Source organism: Cercospora beticola, chromosome 2 (genome assembly GCF_033473495.1).
Source record: "Cercospora beticola chromosome 2, complete sequence".
Classification (NCBI taxonomy): domain Eukaryota; kingdom Fungi; phylum Ascomycota; class Dothideomycetes; order Mycosphaerellales; family Mycosphaerellaceae; genus Cercospora; species Cercospora beticola.
This window is the reverse complement of record NC_088936.1, coordinates 2,506,160-2,528,609: the sequence shown is the minus strand read 5'-3', so window position 1 is coordinate 2,528,609 and position 22,450 is coordinate 2,506,160. Positions and strand designations below refer to the sequence as shown.

At 42.3% G+C, this 22,450-nt stretch overlaps 3 protein-coding genes across 3 annotated transcripts; 2 read left to right on the top strand and 1 right to left on the bottom strand.

Annotated features, from left to right (window-relative positions):
- Positions 1-13,626: 13,626 nt before the first annotated feature.
- RHO25_002943 (uncharacterized protein) lies at positions 13,627-14,531 on the top strand (the record flags this gene model as incomplete). The annotated part of the gene is made up of 2 exons (XM_023598483.2): positions 13,627-14,012; positions 14,060-14,531. The coding sequence occupies 2 exons, from the start codon at positions 13,627-13,629 to the stop codon at positions 14,529-14,531; spliced, it is 858 nt and encodes a 285-aa protein (XP_023455235.2).
- Positions 14,532-18,368: 3,837 nt separating this feature from the next.
- On the top strand, positions 18,369-18,797 carry RHO25_002942 (uncharacterized protein; the record flags this gene model as incomplete). Its single annotated transcript, XM_023598481.2, has 4 exons — positions 18,369-18,505; positions 18,554-18,593; positions 18,656-18,725; positions 18,781-18,797. 4 exons carry the CDS (start codon positions 18,369-18,371, stop codon positions 18,795-18,797), a joined length of 264 nt encoding a protein of 87 aa, XP_023455940.1.
- Positions 18,798-19,738: 941 nt separating this feature from the next.
- RHO25_002941 (uncharacterized protein) lies at positions 19,739-20,182 on the bottom strand (the record flags this gene model as incomplete). The annotated part of the gene is made up of 4 exons (XM_023598480.2): positions 19,739-19,787; positions 19,833-19,897; positions 19,946-20,023; positions 20,081-20,182. 4 exons carry the CDS (start codon positions 20,180-20,182, stop codon positions 19,739-19,741), a joined length of 294 nt encoding a protein of 97 aa, XP_023455941.1.
- Between the last annotated feature and the right edge of the window lie 2,268 nt (positions 20,183-22,450).

The following is a 22,450-nucleotide window of genomic DNA, read 5'->3' as shown; positions in this document are numbered from 1 at the left end:
ACTCGTTAACGACTATAGAGGCTAGCTATAGTAGTTATAAATATAGAGCTTCTAGTCCTTTAGTTAAATACTAAGTATAATAAGATCCGGACTACGCTCCGTAATTTTCTATTATAGCGCGTCGAGGTACTTACTTATATAGAAGCAGGCGCGAGTCTTAGTATTCGAGAGGTAGGCGAGTTCGTAATTCGCTAGGCATATCGTCGTATATCTTTATAGATTTCTCTATAGTTTCTAGATCGTAATTATATAGTAGTAGTCTAGTCGGAGTACTATATTTAGCGCCCGTATAACCTAGTCCTTACTTTTATAGACGTTATACTATACGATATTAATCGTCTCCTTAGCTCTAGGTATTAATTTCTATTAGCTCTATTTAGGACTATATAGGTATTATAGTCGATAGTCGTCGACTCTAGCTAGTAGTACCTAGCCTACGGGCTACTAGTAGATACTCTAGCCTAGTATATTTTCGTTTCCGGTTTTCGACTATTTGCTAGTTACTATCGGCCCGGCTTAAGCCTAGCGCCTACTCTAGTATATAGTAATACTAGAGGCTCGTCTATCGGAGCTATCGCGCGCGTACTTTCGCCTAGCTCCGGACTATATATTCTCTATCCTATACCGGATATAACCTCTTATAGTTAGTATAATAGAGACGGTCTTAGTTAGTATATTCCTCTATTAGGTATAGTTCTGCGTAGTATCTATATATCTCGGCCTAGTAGTAGCTTAGTACGATATATCTATACTAGTAATATTTAAAGTACTATATAATCTAGTATTCTAAGCTATAGTATTCGGCTAGGTAGAGCGAGTAACCGATTACGAGGCCCTTCTAGATAATATAGTCTATACTCTATACTATAGAGAGTATAAGTAAGAGAAAGGAATATACCTTTCCTACTAGGTATATCTAGCGAATCTATTTAGCTTTAGAGATCTTAATTCTAGAGTATAGAGCCTAGTTCTGCTCTTCGATTACTCGGAGTATATCTAGAGCTTCCGTCTTAATAGCTACGCGGGAGATATAATAGACTATAACTTAGTAATATTTCTCTACTCTTTTACTAGATTTTTCTAGGCTCTTTTCCTATTCGGCTATTTAGAGGATCGTATACTTTACGTTTTCTCCTATAAGAAAGAGTCGGATATCTCTACTCGGGAGCTTTCGGGCTACTATAATTTCTCTATAAGATAGGTATATCTATTATACTTTCTATACGATCGCTTCGATAGATAGCTTCTATACCTCTTCTCTATCTTTAATATCTTCTAGCCGGATAGTAATTTCTATAGTCTATATCTAGTATAGCTAGTAGTAAGTAGCTACTAGAGGCGTAGTGCTTCCTATTACTACCGTTTGCGCCTATATTAGGCGGGTAGGAGGAGATTAAGAGAGTGTCGGTAGGTTCTAAATTATATATTTTACTATACGAACCTCGTTTAGGACCTATTAGAGGTCTAGCGGTTCGTAGGTTTATTACTAGAGGATCGTAAATATAGCTTTTACTTCGGATAGGACTTTATAGAGAAGAAGAGAGAGAAGTACGTCTAAACCGTCTAGTATACCTAGAGCTATATAAATTTTATTAATATTAGAAATAGCTATTACGTACTTATCTATACTAGTAGTAGGTTACGAGCGTAGGTCGTCGTCGGGCTACGGATATAGTATAGGAAGAAGCTAGCTCCCGCTCTCTATTATAGTTCCGCGCGCTATAGTAGCGAACTTTAATTTTAATATAAGCTACCTACCTAAAAGGAAACGATTCGCGTTTCGCTATAGGAAACCGAATCTTAGGCGAATATATAGCTAGACTCTTATAACTATCTCCCTCCTCCGATAGGCTCGTCCCGAGCCGTACTAAAGTACTGAGAATCGCCGAAGTAAAAGAGCTCTTAACGCAACCTGCCGCGACACGAGTGCGATATAGGCGCTCGTCGTACTCTATAACGACTTCCGAAACATTTTCGGGCATCGGCCTAAGCCGGAACGCGACGAACTGTCGCAATCTGCTGCATCGTGTCCCCGTAGGCGACACGCAGCCGTAACGCGACGAACCGTCGCAACGCGATATACTATCGCAATCTGCTGCACTGTGTCCCCGTAGGCGACACGCAGCCGTAACGCGACGAACCGTCGCAACGCGACATACTGTCGCAATCTGCTATACCGTATCCCCGTAGGCGATACGTAGCCGTAATACGCCTAGAAGAAGGCGACTCTGCGAAATCGTATCGCGTTATAGCGTCCGAACCGCAGCTCGAACGCGGGACCTTCGGGTTGCTAGGCCGAAAGTAGGAAACGCGAATCGAATTATAACGGCGTAGCTATATAAGCTACCTGCCTAAAAGGAAACGATTCGCGTTTCGCTATAGGAAACCGAATCTTAGGCGAATATATAGCTAGACTCTTATACTAGGTATCGTTCGAGAACCTAGCGAGCTTTCGAAGAGTAGAAATGTCTATACTAAGTAATACGATAGAGGGACTAGTAATCCGGAGTAAGAGTAACTAGTAACTAAGAAATATATAAGCGGACTAATTCTATATACTATAGCGAGAGGACGGAAGTATTTAGCTATTAATTATAATCGAATATAAAGCGCCGTATAAGCTTATAATCGAAGAGATCTATATAGGACTCTAGTCCGAAATCTAACCTAAGTAGGACGTAATCGGCTAAGATAAGAACGGCTTCGTTCTTCTCTATAGGCGCCTTCTAGCTATAGTAATTATATAGTTATTTTCTTATATATTCGATAAATATATATAGTATAGATATATCTATATAGGAGAGGTATATATTTTCCTATATATCTCGGATAACTCTACTACTATTTACTTTAGTATTAATATACTAAAGAAAGACTATAAGATAGACGCGGAGAGTCGCCTAAAAAGAATAGCTATCTTCTAGGTATTCGCGTTTATCTAGTAAGCGCTATCGGAAGAGCTACCTAGTTAAGTATAGATCGAGGACGCGAAAGCTAGGCTAAGAAGATAGAAGGTCGAATTTGTCGATATTCTTACGACGATCTCCGAGATAGAGCGTAAATCTAGAGAAGCTTCTAAATATCGAACCTACGAGTAGCGCAAAAGTATACGGCGCTTACCTATTTGTCTCTATAGTTAATATAGCGAATAGGTAACCTATTCGACGTCTAGAAGCGATAACTCTAAGAGCGAAGATACCGAACGCTCTATAAGCTCTAGTCCCGGAGTATAAATACGTTCGCGGACGTTATAGAACGTAGTAATAAGGCATATAGGAACCTGTAGATAATAGAGAGGACCTTTATAAGGCCGGAATTATACTCGTATCTAGGATCGAGAGTATTATTCTTACCGATATCTCCTTAGTATCTACTAAGAGCTTACGATCGACTAATCTTATTCTAATACTCGCGAATATCTTAAATATAGTACTAAGTATATATTAAAGGATATATTCCTTCGATACGTCCGTTACTAGCTTACTACTAATCGTAGAAGTACTATAAATTATTGCTCTCTATTCGTATACGGCTCCCGAGAGGTATTACTAAAAGTTCGTCTAAATATAGAAGGCTATACCTTAGTAGCTAAAGCAATAGGTTATTATAATAAGACCTACCTCTAGTATAAGGCAGTCGTATATAATCGACTATAGAGACTATAGGGACGATACGTACTAGTATACTATAGTACTATAGAGCTTAAAATGCTCTACTACTACGATAGAGTCGAGCTAAAACATATCCTACTCCTAAGCTAGATAGGAACCTCTCTCGTATAGCTTATAGTTTAGGACGAATAGTTCGTATCGATCTAGCTATTATATAATAAATAAATTAGGCGGGCGTACGAAGCTATCGAAGTCCTATAAGTACTATACTAGAATATAGAGCCTAGGAATATAGTATATAATAACAAGACGGGGCAGCTTATAATTATCGACTTTAAATAGAGTAAAATTATATAACGATCGGTACTACTAGAGCTTTCTCTAAACCGAAAGCGCAAGCGACCGGTAAACTAGCTCGGGCCGAAAGAAAGATTATAGGGAAGAGCTAGGCTCCGCCTCTAGTAGCCTTCTAAGAGTATAGAATACCTATTATATCTAATCTTAATAACTATATAATAATAAGAGATCTAGGTTCCTCCTATAATTAATTACGTATATAGTACTTAAGTTATTAAGTATCTAGACTAGGCGCGAATAGCGTATAAGGAACTAAGTATAGGACTAAAAGCCGATATCTATAAGTATAACTAGTCCTATAGCTAAAAATTTGTCTTCCTACTAATTAGAGATAATTTTACTCTAGTACGGACTATTTACTCTCTTACGTCGTAGTACTAGCTTCGTTATATCGCATTTTACCGAGCAATACTCTATACTTATAGCCTCTCTTTAGTTTCTAAAATATCGAGACTAAGGCGTAAGAGGCGAATAATAGAGAGTCCGGTATAGCAATTTTCGTTCTATTTCTTACTTACTTCGTAGGTAAGACGTTATTGCCGGGACCTCTAGAGATAGCGCAAAGCTCGTAGTAGGTATCCGACGACTCGAAGCTTTTATAAAGTCTTATTACTCCTCGGCGATCTTAGATCTCTATTCTATTCTAGCTAGTATAATTAGCTATTATATAAAGAGATAGACGAATAGAGATATCGGAAACTAGTAGGAGAAGGATATAAACCTAAATTAAAAAAGATATCTTAGGACCGTTCGGTCGCCTCTAGCTTCCGTTTACGTACTACCTAGTCTTTAGGTCTCTTCGACTCTTACTTCCTAGAAGGTATAATACGTTTCCCTATCTACCGCTAGCTACTTCTTTTAACTCCTATTTCTCTAACGTCTAGTTCGAGTAATAGAGGATAACGTATTCTACTATCTCTCCTCTCTACCTATATATATATATATATATTTATTTAGGTATACGTAGCTTATACGAGCCTACGCAAGAATACCTATATCCTCGTATATAGTAGTCTATATAAGAAAGGTAGTATCTTCCCTATTATTTAATAGAAGGTAGTCCGCGAGCTCTAAAGTACTTCTATATAATATAGGAGAGTCTAGCTAGTACTTATTTTGCTCTAGGATTACTTATTCTAAACGATTCTCCTTTATATCCGAAATATACTCCTTCTAGACGAGCAGAGTAGAGTTATAGGCGAATTAGCTAGATATAGAGATTAGAGAGCGAGATACCTACTATAAATTATAATCGAGAATAATAGGCAGGAACCGAGAAACTATCTATAGATATAACGAAGACGTAAGTACGAAGTTAGATACGGGCTACCCGATATACTAATACTAACTAGCTATAGAGAACCTTGCTCCGGAATAACGTAACTAGAAGTAGTAGGAGGAGGCAAATAAGCTATAAATAAGGCGACGGAGAGTACGAAACTAGACGTTACCTATAGTATCCTTAATTATATTAAGCGGTATTAGATTTGCGTATATATAGCGATTTATAGACTCTATAAGCGATAATAGACACTCTACTTAGTCCCGATAAGTTAAAGCTATAGGCTAAATACTCCTAATACTAGTAGCCTAGGTAGGACGACTAAGCTTAGGCACTCTATAATACTATAGTCGTAATAGACTACTACTAATAGGCTCCTAGCTAATATATCGTAGGCTCTTAATAATATCCGATATATCGTATACTAATAGGTTCTTAAAGAGAATCGAATTATATTCTACTCGAATTAAGTATATACCTATATCTATAGAATATTATTTTAGAGTATAAAATACGCAGGAAAACGTATATATTACGGATATATACTTTGCTATAAAAGCGGACTATAAGCAGAGGTAATAGAACCGCTTGCTAGTTATACTTTAATATAGCAAAGTAGGTCCTATTAACTATTAACTATTCGCTAGACCCCTATATCTAGGTATAGCTATATATTATAGGTTATAACTATATAGGGATTAACTAAGTACTCGTAGCTACGCTATAAGAGTATTGCCTAGCGCCTAGATATAGCGAGTAGTAATTTATTTAGTAAGCAGTTACGTAGTTACCTCCGTATACGAGATAATATAATTAAACGACCTATATAGTCCTAAACTACGACTTATAAGATTTATAGTAGGCCTAGAGCGAAAATAGTAGAGCAATATAGAGAGTATTCGAGACTATAAAAGTTATTTAATAAAGAGATATCTAATCTCTCGATAAAGGGTTCCCTAGACTAGTAGAGTACTATAATAAGCTAGTACCTTATATTCCTTTCCTCTAAAGGAATATACGTATCTTAGATACTAAAATTTTATATAGTAATTATAGATCTTCCTAAGTATCTTCGTTAGACCGAAATTATAGAATCGAAGTAGTAGGCTACGCGCGAGAAGTAGGCAGCGAAGCAACTAGTCGCTTAGTTATGCTTTTACGCGCTAGTATAACGAAGAATAGGCGTAGCTAACGTTCTAGTTAATCTTCTACTTATTACTAGTATTTAATATAGAGTCGTAATAGCGTTTACTTAAGAACTATAGTTTATATATTAGACCTAGAAATATAAGAGTAGTAGGTATTATACTAAGCCGTACTTACCCTAGCTTATCTCGTCTAATAGGTTCTAGTAGTATAGAGGAAGGATAATCGAAGAAGACTTAGTATATAACTAGTAGTTATTTAACTATAGAGAAACAAATTCTAGTCTTCTCGATCGATTAATATTCTATCTAAGATATTACTTAAGTGTCGCGGCCGTATTTTAACTAGCGTAGTAGTAAATTACTAGACTATTAGCACTCGTAGCTACTTATACTACTATTAGCTAGATTTATTTAGCGACGCCGTACTAAAGGGCGCGGAGATTTAGTATACGAGTCGCTGCGATTCTATATAAGCTCCGGCTTCTAGACGCGTAGGTATTAGCGAAAGCTGCGCGTCGGCGAAGTAAGAGATAGCGGAGGGGAAGAGGTTATAGCTTGCATCTCGAAGCGTAACAGAGCCGACGCCGGCAGTCCGGGAACAACATTATTACCGCCGCTTGCGCCCTGCATCGGCCTCTTTACTCGTGCTGCGTATATAACAACGACGAGCAGGTTACCTGCTGTAGCTTAATCGCGACTGGCCCTTAATCTGCATCCTCCTACTATCGATCTGTATACGCTATACAGACATCGCGGAGCTGCCTAGGCCCTCCGATGCGACCTTAGCCAGTCGAGTCCGGCTACCTCGCAACTACGCCTAAGTCGCGCACACGCCTACTGCAATACATAATCGCATGAGACGGCAGATTGTGTATAATCACGCCGGCGACGCAGTATTTCAGCACAATTACCCGTCTCGTTAGGACACGCTAGGCACGCATACGATGCACCGGGGCCTCGTGCCTAAGACCGAGGTAATAAGAGCTGCGAGCGGCATACGTCGTACTATCGATCCGCACCGACCCCGCGCATTAATAGAGACCTAAGTAGCATAGATTACACGTTATCCGGAAGTAAAGCTGCTAAGCAGGATACAAAAGAGCTCGGTCTAGAAGATCTATACTAAGTATAGGACATCTTTTAAAGTACGAGGTATAGAGCTCTATAAGGCGTACTAGAGAGTAGACCGATAGTAGTAGAACAAAAGGAAAGCTATATATAAGATTATAATAGCCGCGGTCTTATAAAGTTATCGCGAGGATCGATCCGTTATAGATATTATAGGCTAGCTCGAGGGCTTTACTATTAAGCGCGATAAAGAGACGCTACCGAAAGTTTAGCTAGATTATCGTTTTAAACGAAGAGCGGAATCGCGTTACTAGGTCTTCTTTATAATTACGATATTAGACTCTATCGAAGAACGTAGACTATAGGTAGACGCTATAAATATAGCGTTAGCGCTAAGTAGATACTAGCAACCTACTATACGGACGACGTATTATATAAAGGCAGCGCGTATTAGTAAGTACGATAGTAATACGAGTATCGAACTTAAAGGCGAAACTAAAGCGCCGTAAGATCCGTTTCCTATTATATATACTCTAATATAATATATATTCTATATCGGTAAGGCAGACCTCTACGTTAACGAATATATAAAAATAGTCCGTAATCGTAATAGGCTTAAGAGACATTTTTATCGAAAGTATCTATAGTATTATATAGAGGATTAGCCTATTAGCTATTCTTACTTAATATACCTTAATATAAATCTTACTAATCTAATATATCTCTAAAACTATACTACGAGAGTTTATAATACTATTACGTAGATATTAGATATAGGATAGGAATAGTAGAGCTCTTAAGGCTACTAACGTTACGATCTAATACGCTTACTACTCGAGTATATAAAGCCGAACTAAATTCGTTATATATATTTACTTCTAAGAGCGTAGAAGTCGTTATTCCTTAATAACGCGAATAGTACGTCTCCTTCTTTATTACTATAGATAGCTAAGAGTCTATAGAACTCGGCAACTATAATAATACTAACGAGTAAGCGTTACGGATCTTAAGTAGTACGAGTCGACTATATATTTCTATAGAAGCCTTCGTAGAGCTCGCTATATTTTCGTACTATATACTATATAAAATCTGCGATTCTTTCGTATCTAAGAAGTTAATATAGGTAAATTCTACGAATTATATCGACTCGGAGTACTTTCTAGACGTAGGTATAGACCTTTCCCTTTATTTATAGCTATAGTAATAAGGCTTAGTTTAATCGTAGATAAAGCTAATTCGAGTACTATAAGCTCGGCCTTAAGAAATAGCCGATACTAATATAATTAGCGGCTTTTATTATCGATAATCGTTCTCTTACGACTATCTATATTTGTTCTCCGCCGAGAACGTTATTAAATATAAATTAAGATAGTATCTATATAAAATAAGGCCTAACTAGTAGTATTCGTTTTTAAATATAAGGCTCGATAAGGTCTACTAAAGGAAAGTATAGCTATTAGTACTCTACTAATAAGATAAAGTACTAGTAATAGTATTCTTCTAATAAAGCAAATTACGCTTATTAATAATATTCTAATAAAGTATAACGTATATAGAGGTTAGTTAGTAATATTTAATCTAACTATATATAGACTCGATAGCTCTCTTTATAAGCGCCGGCGGAGTAGTAAGATCTCCGTCGACTCTAGTCCTAGAGTCTAGGCGCGTCTAAACTAGTAAAGATAGTAAAAATGTCTAGTCTTTCCTATCTTCTCCGAGCTAGTTAAACGAATTAGAGAATACTATAGTCGATCCTCTATAATTACGAGTCTCGGGCGTATTCTTATAGCTTCGGATAACGTATAGACTAGATTATACCTAAAGTTACTTAGCTATAGAAGGATATTATTATGCTATCTTAAATATAGCTCTACGTAGGATAAGATTAGAAGTAATATATAGCGAATATATACTATCTCCGAATATAGTCGTCTCGATTTAACTCGGAGCGTTTTATACTAGTCCTTATCGACTCCGATCTAATCTCTTACCTACTTACTACTATAGGCCTTATCCGGTCTAACCTAACGTAAATCCTAGCTTACTAGGATACTCGGTTCTTAGAATACTAATATCTGCTCTCTTTACTTCTATCTAGTTTTTTCTTTATAATAACCGCGATAATACGTAAGATATACGCGCCTCCCGAATCGGTATTATAGAATACTATTATAGGCCTAAAAGTAGGTAAGCAAACCTCGATTCGGGTAAAAGCGACTACGTAGAATATCTCTAAGTCTATATTAGCGTCTAGAATATCTAGACGCGCTTCTAGATCTACGAATTATAAATAGAATAACTATAATAGTATACGCTAGATACGGGATAAAAGAAGCCGGTACTTAGAGAATTAAGTCTAAACGTCGTTAAGAGAGCCTCTATATAATAATAGAGCTTAATAGTAGTAGTATAGTTATTAGTTTAAGCGGTCCGATTAGATAATATAGCGGGTAGTAGTAAGTTAGTAGTCGACTCTCGATATAACCTATAACTTATTCTAGATTACTCGATACTCCTAAACCTCTATACGCGCTTCGTAAGGCTAATATAAATACGTATAATTAACTATAAGTATACCTATAAGTTATAGTCGTTATATATAGTCTATTTTAAACTAATATTTATAAGTTATCTAATTATATACGAAAACGCTAAAGTCTCTCTCTACTAGCCGTCTCTTTTCCTAGAGAGTAGCTAGACGTATAGTTAGCTTTATATACGATATACGCCCTAAGGAGTAATAGTAGAAGCTATATTCTCTAGAAAGTAGGAAGAGCAGCCGAGACCGATCTAGTTTACGTATACCTTAAGAGTAGGTAATATATTCTAGTTATTCTACCGAACTAGTAAACATTTTAGGTACTATACGGACGGCTTCTTAATACGTCTTACCTATAACTACGACTAAAACTAGACCGAAGCTTTACCCGATTAAGCCTTTTATCCTAGAGGTAACTCTAGCAAAAGGTTATAGCCTAACTAAAACAAACTTAGATCTATTCTTACTATAGTACTTCCTAGTTTTATAAGATATTACGATAACGCGTAATCTTCCCCGTTTTGCGCTAGTCCTTATATAATTAACAAAACTTAGCTCTACTATAGCGATATATAGATTAATATATCTATAACCTTTCTTAATAGAACCTATAGTAATATAGACATCGCTTCTTATAACCTACTAATTACTATTAATAGATAAGAATACTTCCCGCTACCTTATAGTAGGCCGATACTTACCTCTAGTTACCGAGATAGTATTATCGCAATCGCTTGTCTCGTAATACTCTTAGTTAGTAGCTATATATACGTAATAATAGTTATTCTCCTCTATATAGTTAGATAGAGAGGCTATTACTAGACCTAGCTAGGCTATAATCGATATATCGTCCTCGCTCTTAATCTCTTACTAGTAGATCTTTAGTAGAGTAGTACGTTTTTAATAAGCTAGTACTAGTACCGTATCGGTAGTATCTTAGTATCTTCGATACTTTGCTTTATATAAGCATAGTTACTATATTCTAGGGACATAAGTAGTAGCTTCTTTATACTTTTTATCGCTATATATATATACGTTACTACCGTATACGGCAAGCGGCTAAGCGATAGAACGTTTATAATAATAATCTTAGAGGTCTAGATCTAGTTATACTTCCTTACTACGATCGAGATTTAGATCTACGGACGGGATTAATACTTTATAGCTACCGGTTCGTAGTATTAGGTTTCGGCGAACTTCGAGGCCGAGCGCTTATAGTATTATTATATCTAGATTTTTATTATTAAACTTATTACGCTCGTCCTATATATAGAGGCGGTTTTCTCGCTAAGGAAGAAAACTATATAGCTATTACTTTAAGGAGACTCGCTCTCGCGTAGTCTAACTACTAATACTCTTCGAACTATAAACCGTATTATATAGCTTATAATACTATACTCGATTACGTATATTTTTTTTAATATTACCTCTATCCGCTAGTAAGTTAGTCTTTCTTCCTAGCTCGTTATATAGTTTACCGACTTTCTCTAGGCCGAATATAGACTATAGTTTATAGAAGTAGACTAACGAGTTATATATATAGCTCTATAGCCGGCTCGCTCCTAGTATCTTATAGTTAGATAGATACGCTATTATATATATTAATACGCGGTAGACTACTACGAGATATAATACTCGGGACATTCTATAGGACTACGACTTATAGTTATAACCCGAAGAGTACGCTAACCCGTAATACTACTACTACTTATAAACTCTTAGTATATATCGTACGCTATTAACGCTAGATACTATAGAGTAAGATAGGAGATAAATAAGTAGGTAGTAGTACGAAATATTCTCGATACGACCTCGCTATCGTAGTAGCGCTAGTAAGGTTATTATCGGTCGTAGCTTACGTCGAGTCCGGAGTTAAGAACCTAAGTAATAGAGGATAGATAATTAAAAGCTAGAGGTCGATAGGAGGCCCTTTGCTCTATCTCTAGCGTATATAGATACTCGTACGAGTAGATATACTAATAAGAAACCCTTATTTAGTCTCCTACGCAAGGTATATAATTTATAAATAAGAGAGTAAAGTAAGGAAGTATAACGAGATAGAAAAGTAATAATATTTATTTTCGTACTATAGACCTAGTTAAGGACATACTATTATAGTTTTAAGTCCCGGAGTCCTATAGACTAGAGTAACGTAGAGGACCTATCTCTAGCCTACTTTTATAATTAGTATTATTCGGAGTATATAACGCTCGTACTACGTACCTATCTATAATACTAGCGAAGGCAGAGGGCCTAATTCTCCGAGTTTGTCTTTACTCGGTCGTGCTATACTAGGAGTTATACTACGGCGGCGAACATTATTAAGGTATTAGTTAAAAGGGAGAATATTTAATATGTCTTAAATGCTTAGAATAGCGGCGATCTAACTGCGGTTCGAGATCGCTACGTACGACGATATGCTATAGAGCTACCGGAGAGAAATACGCAGGCTTGTCGGCATAGACTATCGTACGATTCATGCTATTCCTAAGTCTCTAAACCCAGTCCCTGCCTAACGGAACCCATACGTAGCGGAATGCGAAAAAGGTACTTCGCACTTCTACCTCTCTATAGTCTACTACTGCAGCTATGTCACCTTAGGTATCGCTTGCAATATATTCCTTGCCTACCTCGGTCGATTACTAGCTATGCGTTGCATCTCTAGATTGGTGCTGTGGTTGCTCGGCCTCATTCGCATCTGTCGGACGTAGCCTCATTCTTTTTTAGCATTTGCTCACATGTGGCCTAAGCAGTCCGTGTTAGCCTCGACGCTGCTACGACATTGTGTATCATATCGACTGTGTGCCTGCTATCGGGGCCTACTGATAGCGGAAAGTGGGGGCTACTCGTAGAGTCGCAAGCTTATACAGCTCGATTGGAAGTGGTACATCGGGAGGAATCAGCCGGCTACTGGACGGAGAAGAACGGCCTGGCCAGATAATCGCACGACCAGAACGGGAGCGGCTACCCGACTTCAAAATGCAGTCTTGGCAAGTGGTTTCGGCGGTTCGAGTCATGCACTGCTGCTGATGCTATTCACAACTGCAAAATCGTGCTTCTGGTGAAAGAGATAGGCGAGACAAAATACGCTCGTCAGCGTGTTGGGATGCTCCGCCCCGAGCACTTTCTCACTGCCCTCCAGCGCCCGCCGGAACATCTCCTCCGGCGCCTTGTATTTTTCCTGATACTGCAGCACCCAAGCTAGATTGCTCCTGCTCGTTAGTGTCGGGGGATGCTCCAACCCCAGTATGCTCTCTCTTCTCATCACGCTTCCGGAGGACATCCTAAGGATGGACATTGGGAAGTCTCCGGGGCTTCTCGGCAGAGCACGCCTCCGATCCGACACGGCAGTGATGCACTTACAGTGCTCTGAACACTTTGTGGGGTAGCTATTATTGTCGCCTACTCTCCATTTTGACTTCTCTTTTCTTGTCTGTGATTGACGCGAAGGCTTTCAAGTATCGTTTTGTATTTGAGATGAACACTCTAAAAGCAATCGCATTGACCTGGGACTCCAACGTCGTGAGGATCAGATGTCCCTATTCGTGTCCCAAAGGAATTCACTCTCACGGATTTACAAACCCCGAGTCTAGTATGCGCAATACAAGAGCTCCTCACTGTATGCCTAAGAAAGATGCTGACGGACGTCACGTCTTCCCCAGAGATCATCAAATTTTGTTTCCATTCGAGGAAGATCCTGAGACCGAGGGCATGTGGTGGGAGCTCGAGCATCGCAAGAAGAGATGGAGAACCGTTAGCGGGAAAACGTACGATCCTGAGGATTGGGCGTCTTGTGACGATACGGAGCCGCAATCCGATGATGATGCCTCGAACGCATTAGGGACCCAAACGGCCGAGGAAGATGAGACGGGGATCGAGAACACTTTCTCAGGTCTTATAGTTCATGATACACAAGCACGAATTGAGCAAGGCGTGCAATACGAATCGCAAGCCCAACTGCCACTGAAGATGCCACGAATCTTGGGTCGGCGCTCCGAGAGAATCCTGTCAGTACTAATCGAACAAGGGACGATTTGTCCGTACTCTTCTATAGCCTCTGTTTTTCAAACTTCTTTAAGAATGCACATAAATTATTGCTCGAGGCAGCAGATGCCGCATACCTTGCCAATATCAAGGGAGTTCCTGACGACAAGCCATTATTACTCGCTGTCGTAGAAGAAGGTCACAAGGATGTAGTTGAGCTTCTGATCGATCACGAAGCCGAATTGGAATCTAGAGACCGTGATGGCAATACTACCTTACTGAGAGCACTTAACTATGGCCGCGGAATCCTAGCAGAGATACTGGTCGCCGCTGGGGCTAACATAAGCGTGTCTAATAACGATGGCAAGACTGTTTGCGATACGGCACAAGCTTCGTTCGAACTCCAGAAGGAGAGCATTAGGATTGAAAAGATGATAATTCATCCTCGCGAGCCGCCTTTAGTCCGCGTCGGGATTAACAAAGACCGGGTCCAGAAGAATATCCATACACGAAGAGAAAGATTCGCGCGCTCCAGCGAATAATTACATCCTGTGAACAAAGGCAAGTTAGGGAACAGTTGTTAGTCCGGCTGCGCAGGATTGGACAGATGTATAGTGAAGAGCAGGCTGAAGCTGTCGAACGACACGGCGCTTTGAACGATCAAGCTCTACTTGTACGTCTTCTTATCCGCATGGTGGAAACGCCTAGGGATACATCTTCGGTCAGCGCCAGGCTGGCCTTTCCCATATGCTCCGTACTGCTGTAAGTTACTTGCCATTCTTATTAGCAGACCAGAAAACGGCGCTGCTGCTGAATCGTATAGACGAGGTTTTTTCATCTCATCTCGTAGAAGACAAATATCCAATCCGCAATAGGAACTCGTATGACAGATCTGTCGCCCGCTTTTCCACTTCTCTGCGATCCACAGCACAATATCCAGGCGAATGCTCTAGAACTTTCGTAAGGCCCCATTCCTGTCGCACGCGATAGTAAATGGATGTGAGACCACCCTTCGTTCTTGTTCCGAATAGCTTCTCGAATGTGCATGCGATCTCGGGCCAACTGTCCTGTCGAACGATGCGAGCGTATATAACGAAGAACTTCTCCTCTTCCCTATACGACAGACGCGACGGTCTCGGGCCTGTGCAGTTCATGCTGCCGTGCTGGTCTATTAAGTGCTGTGATAGGCGGCAGCGAGCAGTGCGTGTATCTCTTGCGCGTATGAAGAGACTATAGCTTGTGGTCTGCAGTGACGAACTGCCGCCCGTCTGATATGAATCCAGGCCAGGCAATATAGTCGCTAAACTTTTGTCACTGCTAACTGGTGTAGATTCTTCGCTGCCATGAGTGTCCACTGGGTAGGGCCTGCCAACTCGAGCCTGGGGTTCGGCTCCATTGAGCAGGACACTCAATGGAATCTTCCCTGACGAGCGTCCGCGTAATCGATCTGACACTATGCCTGCTATGAATGTCGAATGTCGAATGCACTGGAGAGCCGAAGAAATACCGCCAATTATAAGCGTCTCGGATCAATAAACAAGATCGACCATCGTGGTACAAAGAAAGCGGGCACAGTGCCAGTAGCCTCAGGCAAGATCGGGCGAGCGGGCGGCTAATCTCTGCGGTCTGGATTCTCTATAGTCTAGGAAGCTGAACCTGATCGACTAGTTGAGGCCGAGGATTTTCGCAACGGGCGACTCGGCTTCGACAGGCCGTTAGCGGAAGCAGATTCTGGCTAGCTGCTCTGCGCCCGCTCTGAAAAGAGCTCGCGTTTTGCTGACCACCCTCGGTAAACAGATGTTGTGAAACGAACGCGGCTATATAGTTGTACTGCAAAATCAACCCAGGAAGACTTCTTGTCGAGCGGGCCTGGGTAAATCTGCAGAGCTGTCCAGACGCCGCGTTTTGAGTAACTTTACTGGACGCGGTCGCGATTTCTTGGACTTGTCCCCCACAGCTTGATCTTCAGGGTCCTGGCTTGTTCTAAGCTGAGTTCCGAAGGTGTTGACACACTCTTGGCGACACCGATGCTGAATTCAGGAAATGCATGTGGCACGAGAGAATCCACGGGTCCAGCAGCTGGCGCTGCGACGAATCGGGAGTGCACACGACCTCCCAAAGGCTGAGAAACTTCCGCGGTGCGTCTATAGTGTTCTTCTTAGCATCGCAGTAGAAAGAGTTCCTTCGCGCTCCCGTCGATACTAACGAAACTCTCCGTGCAGTAGGAATGTAGTGCGAGCAGTGCAGTGTGCACACGGGCGCAGTTACTAGGGCCAGCCCATCATTATCATATACATGAGATGGACGTGTAAGCAAGCCCACGGCAGAGCGACATTTCTCCTGCAGTGCTCTGTGCAAGGATGGATATGCGGGCGCTCTCCATGATATGAACAACGTGTGGCGCACTGTGACTTCGGCTAGCTTTCCACACCTTGGTGATCCCGAGCGCAATGATCCCGTTCATAGTAGGGAAACTGCCGCTCAGTCAACATCCATGAAAGCTCGCCAGAACTTGGGTGGGCTGGTTGATGAATGAATGCATTTCAGCCCGTATCAGAACGCTCCAGGACCCCACGAACGCCAACTTCTTGGTCTGCTGGGAAAGGTGAAGGAATGGGCAGCAACTGGCGACAAGGTATCGACAGAGTATCTGTGAGGATTGATGTCGGAGCTCTTTTTATAGCATAAGCAGCTACTGTTCGAACGCGCGGTGGAGCGATCACGAGCTGTACTCACTTCCAGCTCGTTTCGTTTGGTAGATTCGGGCGCAATCCATCTGAGACAATGCTGTAGTGTCGTAGCCGTGTTCTAGAAAGCTCGGTGGGTAGGACTGTGGATACTCGTGGCTGGTTGCACAACCATCCAGCTGCATTTCTTCCGCCATGTGTTGTGGGCGAACAATGTCAGTGGGCGTGGAGAATTTGCTTTCGCATCGCCGCGACGCCATGTGAGCTTCAAACGATAGCGATTGGGGTTGCATTAGTGCCGTATCCGCAGTGCACGATGAGTGCTCCGGTCCTGCAGATGATTGCGCTTGCATCCAAATCATTGAATGCCGATCGTACCGCATGCAGCCATGGAAGTAGTGATTCCGCCGATACGAGCTACTGGCTTGTGGACGCGTAGAAAGTAGCGAAAGCTTCGCATCGGCGAGATGGAAGACGGTGGACGAGAAATCCTGCTCTGCGTCCCGAAGCGCGACGGAGCCGACGGCAGATGTGGCGGAAAGGCATGAGGATAAAGCCACGGTATATTGCTATTGGCGGCACCGCATGGCCGCTCTCAGAGTTCGGAGCAAGAAGTGGAGCCAGAAGTGTTTGCCATTGGGACTGCGGTCTGCGGTCTGCGATGTCGCACGTGTGGCCACTTAGATAGACGAGGGTCAACGCGGTGCGAAGGATAAGGGTCGAGGACTTTCGGCCGTGGCCAAAGGTATTTGTCTTGCTGCATCTGCTGCTAAAATGGGATGGTGTGTGTTCTGCCTGTGGAAAACGCGATCACACCCATACTAGTCATTACTGAGTGGAGAGTATGTCTCATTTGCCTTTGACTGCAGCGATCCTTGGACGTTGTTGGTGACGGGCTTCGGTCCATTGCCACCACGCGCAAATCTTGTGCACACGTAATTGTTGCAATCTGGGAAACGTCAGTATATGAAGTGTCGCCAGCCCTGTTCGCGGTGAAATCGACCAGCGGTTTCTTTTTGCTGAGTATTCGATTCCGCCGACTGATCTTTCGCAATGCGTTTCTGCGAAGCATAAGTTCAGCTAAACTATGCACGCGACTCCGAAGATGCGGCTATGGAAGACCGCAACCTGCGAACTACTAATGCCTCCATATTCTACGGCTTTGCACGATCGGCGCTTAAAATCAGCTCTCTTAAATGCGGCGTTAAGAGTATATGTAGCTCGATGTTCGCGGTGTCCAGTCGGATCGGAGCTTCCGACAGCGAAGAGACGAAGAGGCACGCACGCATTCCGGCGGTGTGCATAATGCAGGGGGCCGAAGATGGCTCGAGGCTGCGGACTGGCCTTCTCATCGTGCAGGTGAACGTTGCATCTTCCGAGAGGACGTACCGCATATTGACGTCTAAGCAGTTGGTCGGTCTCCAGGGGAATGTGCGCAGCCCACTTCAGCGGCGTGTTATGCTTCTAAAGTTCAAGCTCTCCCTTGACTCTCAGTCGTTGCCCTGCCATTGGCCGTTCTGAGCTCTCGCCGGCAGTTAGAGTTCAAAATTGCATCACATATGGACTCCGACATCGCAACCAACAAAGTGCCTAGCAATGTGAACGGTAGGACGGCACGGCAGTCTGGCTTCCACTTTAGCTCCGGCAAAGATATACCTACTGCGTCGAATATAATGTACATCAGCTAAGAACATGGAGAACAGAGCAGCACGACGCCCACACTCCAGCTGCTCGGCATATCAGCTAGTGAGAAGCGGCATGCGAGCTCACGGACATTGGTATTCTGTAACGACAGATCCTTGGGGCGCACGAAGAACAAAACTAGGGTCGTAGGTACTGCCTATTGTAGAGCGTTTCCTCGCTTGCTAATAAGCCAGGCGTGCGAAGAATGTCGGAAACGCAGGCAAAAGTGCTGTAGTAAGCAAATGTCGCAGTCCGTAACTGACGTCTGTACTGATCTTGCTCATGTTTGCACACAGGTGGCAATCCGTGTCGGTTATGCATCGAACAGCAGACAGATTGCAAGTACCGAGACGTTCCACTACAACCGTACGCTTATCTCCGAATACCGAAGCCCGCTTTGTACTAACAAAGATCTGCGCAGGAGAGACGATAAGATAGAGAAAGTGCTCAAACAAGCGGAGACTTATTGCAAGATCTTGGCATAGCTGAAAAGCGAGATTGATGTTATGAATAACACGCTTCGTACTATCGAGGCTAGACTCAGCTATGCACAGTCTGTTAGATCCGACGTTTGTAATAGTAAGAATGTATCTCAGCACCAGCGCGGGCTGGAGCAGTCGCAGAACTCTTCCGAGTCCTAGCGACGAGTGAATGCAGACCACGGCCCCTCTAGCCTGCTGTTTCATTCGGAGTGGGATCCCAGCGAGTGGCTCGCGTATGTGGATCATTGGTTAAGTAGAACAGAAATGCAATCATGTTCGCATTGCATGATAGAGCAAAGTGCCAGACATTGGTTTCCTGACAGTCGTGCCATCGGAAAAGCAGGAGCAATACGTTCATGATTTCGTGTTGCCGATGGGAGAGACTGGCTTCTCAGGACCCGAACTCGTGTCTGCTCGAGTGTGGTGTGACGAAGTTCCGTGAGATGTCGGCCTTCACCCATCCTCGCCTTCGCTATGCACGTTTTCTAAAAACCCGTGGGACGGAGAGACGTTCGGAATGGATAATTTCATGATAAACCCGAGTCGTGCACAGCTCGTTCTTTACCTATGGAATTGCTACGATATCCGTGTTCGTGTGCCATGCGGGCTGCTCCGAGAGAAATGCTTCGGATCGCCGCACGATATGCAGGCAGCATCGTCGAACGCGTAAGTGGAATATCCTTAGCTGTGTCATCGAGGATGCTAGACAGCGCGAGTATGGTGATTCGAAAGCGATAGCGGCAACCGGCCCCTTTCGAGAGTGTTACTTCTTGCATCCGCATCAGGCGCACTTGAGAAGCACAGGCATGAGCAATGGATGAATTAATGACAGAGAAGCGAGACCGTCGCTCTCTTGTCAACCAGTGACATATAGCTGTTGCCTAAAAAATGATTTGGCTATTTTTTAAAAAAGTAGCAGGCCGGTGCGAAACCAGTTTCGCTCTTCCTACTATAGTTAATACATGATATGTTTGCAGCTAGGGAAGCGTACCCAGTAGATGGATCTTCATATGTATATGTCCGGCCCGAGCAGATGTATCTATTAGTTCCTGGGCACTAGACTATGTTAGCCGGTGATCTACTAGTAACATAGTATTGACCTACTGTAGCCTGACCAACAGTATCTGCACAATACTCTCTAGACAACCCCTTCTTCCATTTTTCGCAGTTCGTTTGGCCCCACTGATATGTTTATCAATTAGCTATAAGCGGCTACGTAGACATGCATTCCAAACATACCTGATGGAGAGTCGGCTTGTCCGGATACTTGCAGAAGCTTGTGGCAGAGGCAATACCTAGCACTAGGAACACCAGTAAATGTTTGTAGGCTTTGGAATGCATCTTTGTGAGAGTTACACGACTTCTGGAGGGCGAAAAAATTGGCAGATGGCGCGAGATTACGAGATTTATGACCACCTCGACATCCGGCGTTGGGCCTGGATCATGCATAATTTTGGCAAGCCAAATCTTATTCAAGGGAGCCCTGCTTTACCGTTGACTTCGCTCGGCCAATATGTTGACCCTGCTCATCCGCGACCCTCGTTCCGTCCGAACCTGCTTACGCCCAAAGGCTGGAGTCCGTGATCTCATCAATCTCTCCGAGGCAAAGGTGAGGCGGACGCGACCGGCGCTGAGCTGGCGCAGTCTGCATCCATGGCTGCTTTGTCTGGCAAACAGAAAAAAGATAGAGCTCTGCCCGTACCCGGACCAGACCCCCATGTAGCGTATTTACCATTGATATGCGATTTGGTCCGGTCCGATGTGCCTCATGATAGCAGTATCTAAGGGCTAGGCCTCGCCAGCATCTCGATGTCCCAGCTTTGCAATCTTGTATCCAGAGTGACCAGCAATCCCTAGTCTGTAGCATTCCCGATCTAGGATCGTCGCGTCGGGGAGGGGGCCTCTGTTCGCGTCCCGACATACGGCGTTATTGTTCACAGCATCCGCATGCACTCTATTGACATCGACAAATTTACGGAGAATCGAGATGAGATCCTGCACGAGGACCGGCTATTTATCCCTCGAGCGGAAATTAAATATATAGGATGGCTTACGCGGAGCGGTGCGAAGAAGTCGACGACCTCTATTATTATCGAGTTCGCGCGACCTAAAGATGCTAACAAAATTATTAGCGAGGGCCTCGTATAGCACGGCGAGCTTTGCTAGTGCGAGAGGTGCGATCGATAGTATCGGGTTAAGTAGTGCTTTAAATGTTAGAAATACGGCTATATAGGAACCTAGTATAAGATAATAATAAGATATAGCTACTATACTTAGGAGTACTAATCCTAAGACTATCTATCGAAAAGGGAGCGCGACAGACCTAGGAAGTACGTAGTATACTATAGAGAGTACGAGGTATAGAGCTAATAGTACCCGATACGATAAGAAGAAATAGCCTACGCTAAGGTAGTATATACTATAAGAGCGCTATTCTACCTAGTCCTAGTATCTACGATATCTAGAACTCTACCTAGTAGTAACGGAATAGTACTACGCCGGAAGCGTTCGGTACGAGAGCTCGGCCTCCGAGAAGAGAGAGCTCGGATCTATAGGATCTAGATAGAAACGAGCTAATACTAGTAGTAGCCTTAGCTCGTTAGATAAGAAGAATAAGCCTCCGACTAGACCTAGTAGTTAGAGGCTATAGCGAATATACTATCCTACTAGTAAAGCGCTAGAGTCTCTATATATTAATAGGATAGAACGTAATAGTAGCTAGTAAATAGATATCGATATAGAGAGCGACTTATAAAAGGAACTCTATATTTAGTATATTATAGTATAACGTCTAGAAGTTATAGGATATAGTCGTAGCTATACTACTACGCGATTCTAAGATAGGCGACTTCGATATCCTTACTATATAAGAACTATAGAATAACTCCTTTATAGATACGATATACTACTCGGCGAAAAACCTCTTCTACTTCTACTATACTTCTAATAACCGAAGGTAATATATAAGTATCTCGGCGTTACTATAGATACTAAGCTATACTAGAAGCTATATATTAGAGCGATATAGTAGAAAGTCTCTAATACTATTAGCGCTCTCTACTCGCTTAGGAGCTCTACCTAGAGAGTTAAGATACTTAAGATATAGAAACTTTACTAAGGAGTAGCTATCCTATAAATAATATACGCGTACTTAGTCTAGTCGTAGGGCCGGACTAGCGGCTATAGGTATACGAAAAAGACGCTATAGATACTCTAAACGCTTTAGGCTAGAGCTACTAGAACGATATATAGCGCGTACTAGGCGATATCGGCGGCTGCGCTAAATATCGAGACCTTCCTCCTTCTAGTCGAGTAATAAATCGAAAAGTATAACACCGACGTAGTAGTACGAATATATACGAGCAAGGCCCCGAGTATAGTATAGATATATATAATTAGTACCTAGTAGAATAGATACGCTAGTCCTTTCGAAAGAGTACGACTACTTCGGCTCTATACTTAGAATATTAATAGCCTCGAAGTAGAAGTAGAGCCGGCTAATAGGAAGGTTATAGGCCTCTATAGCTCGCTTAAGGAAGTAGTATATACTATCTGTCTATCTTATTACTATCTAATAGTTATATCGGAGCTTTAGAGACTATACCTCGA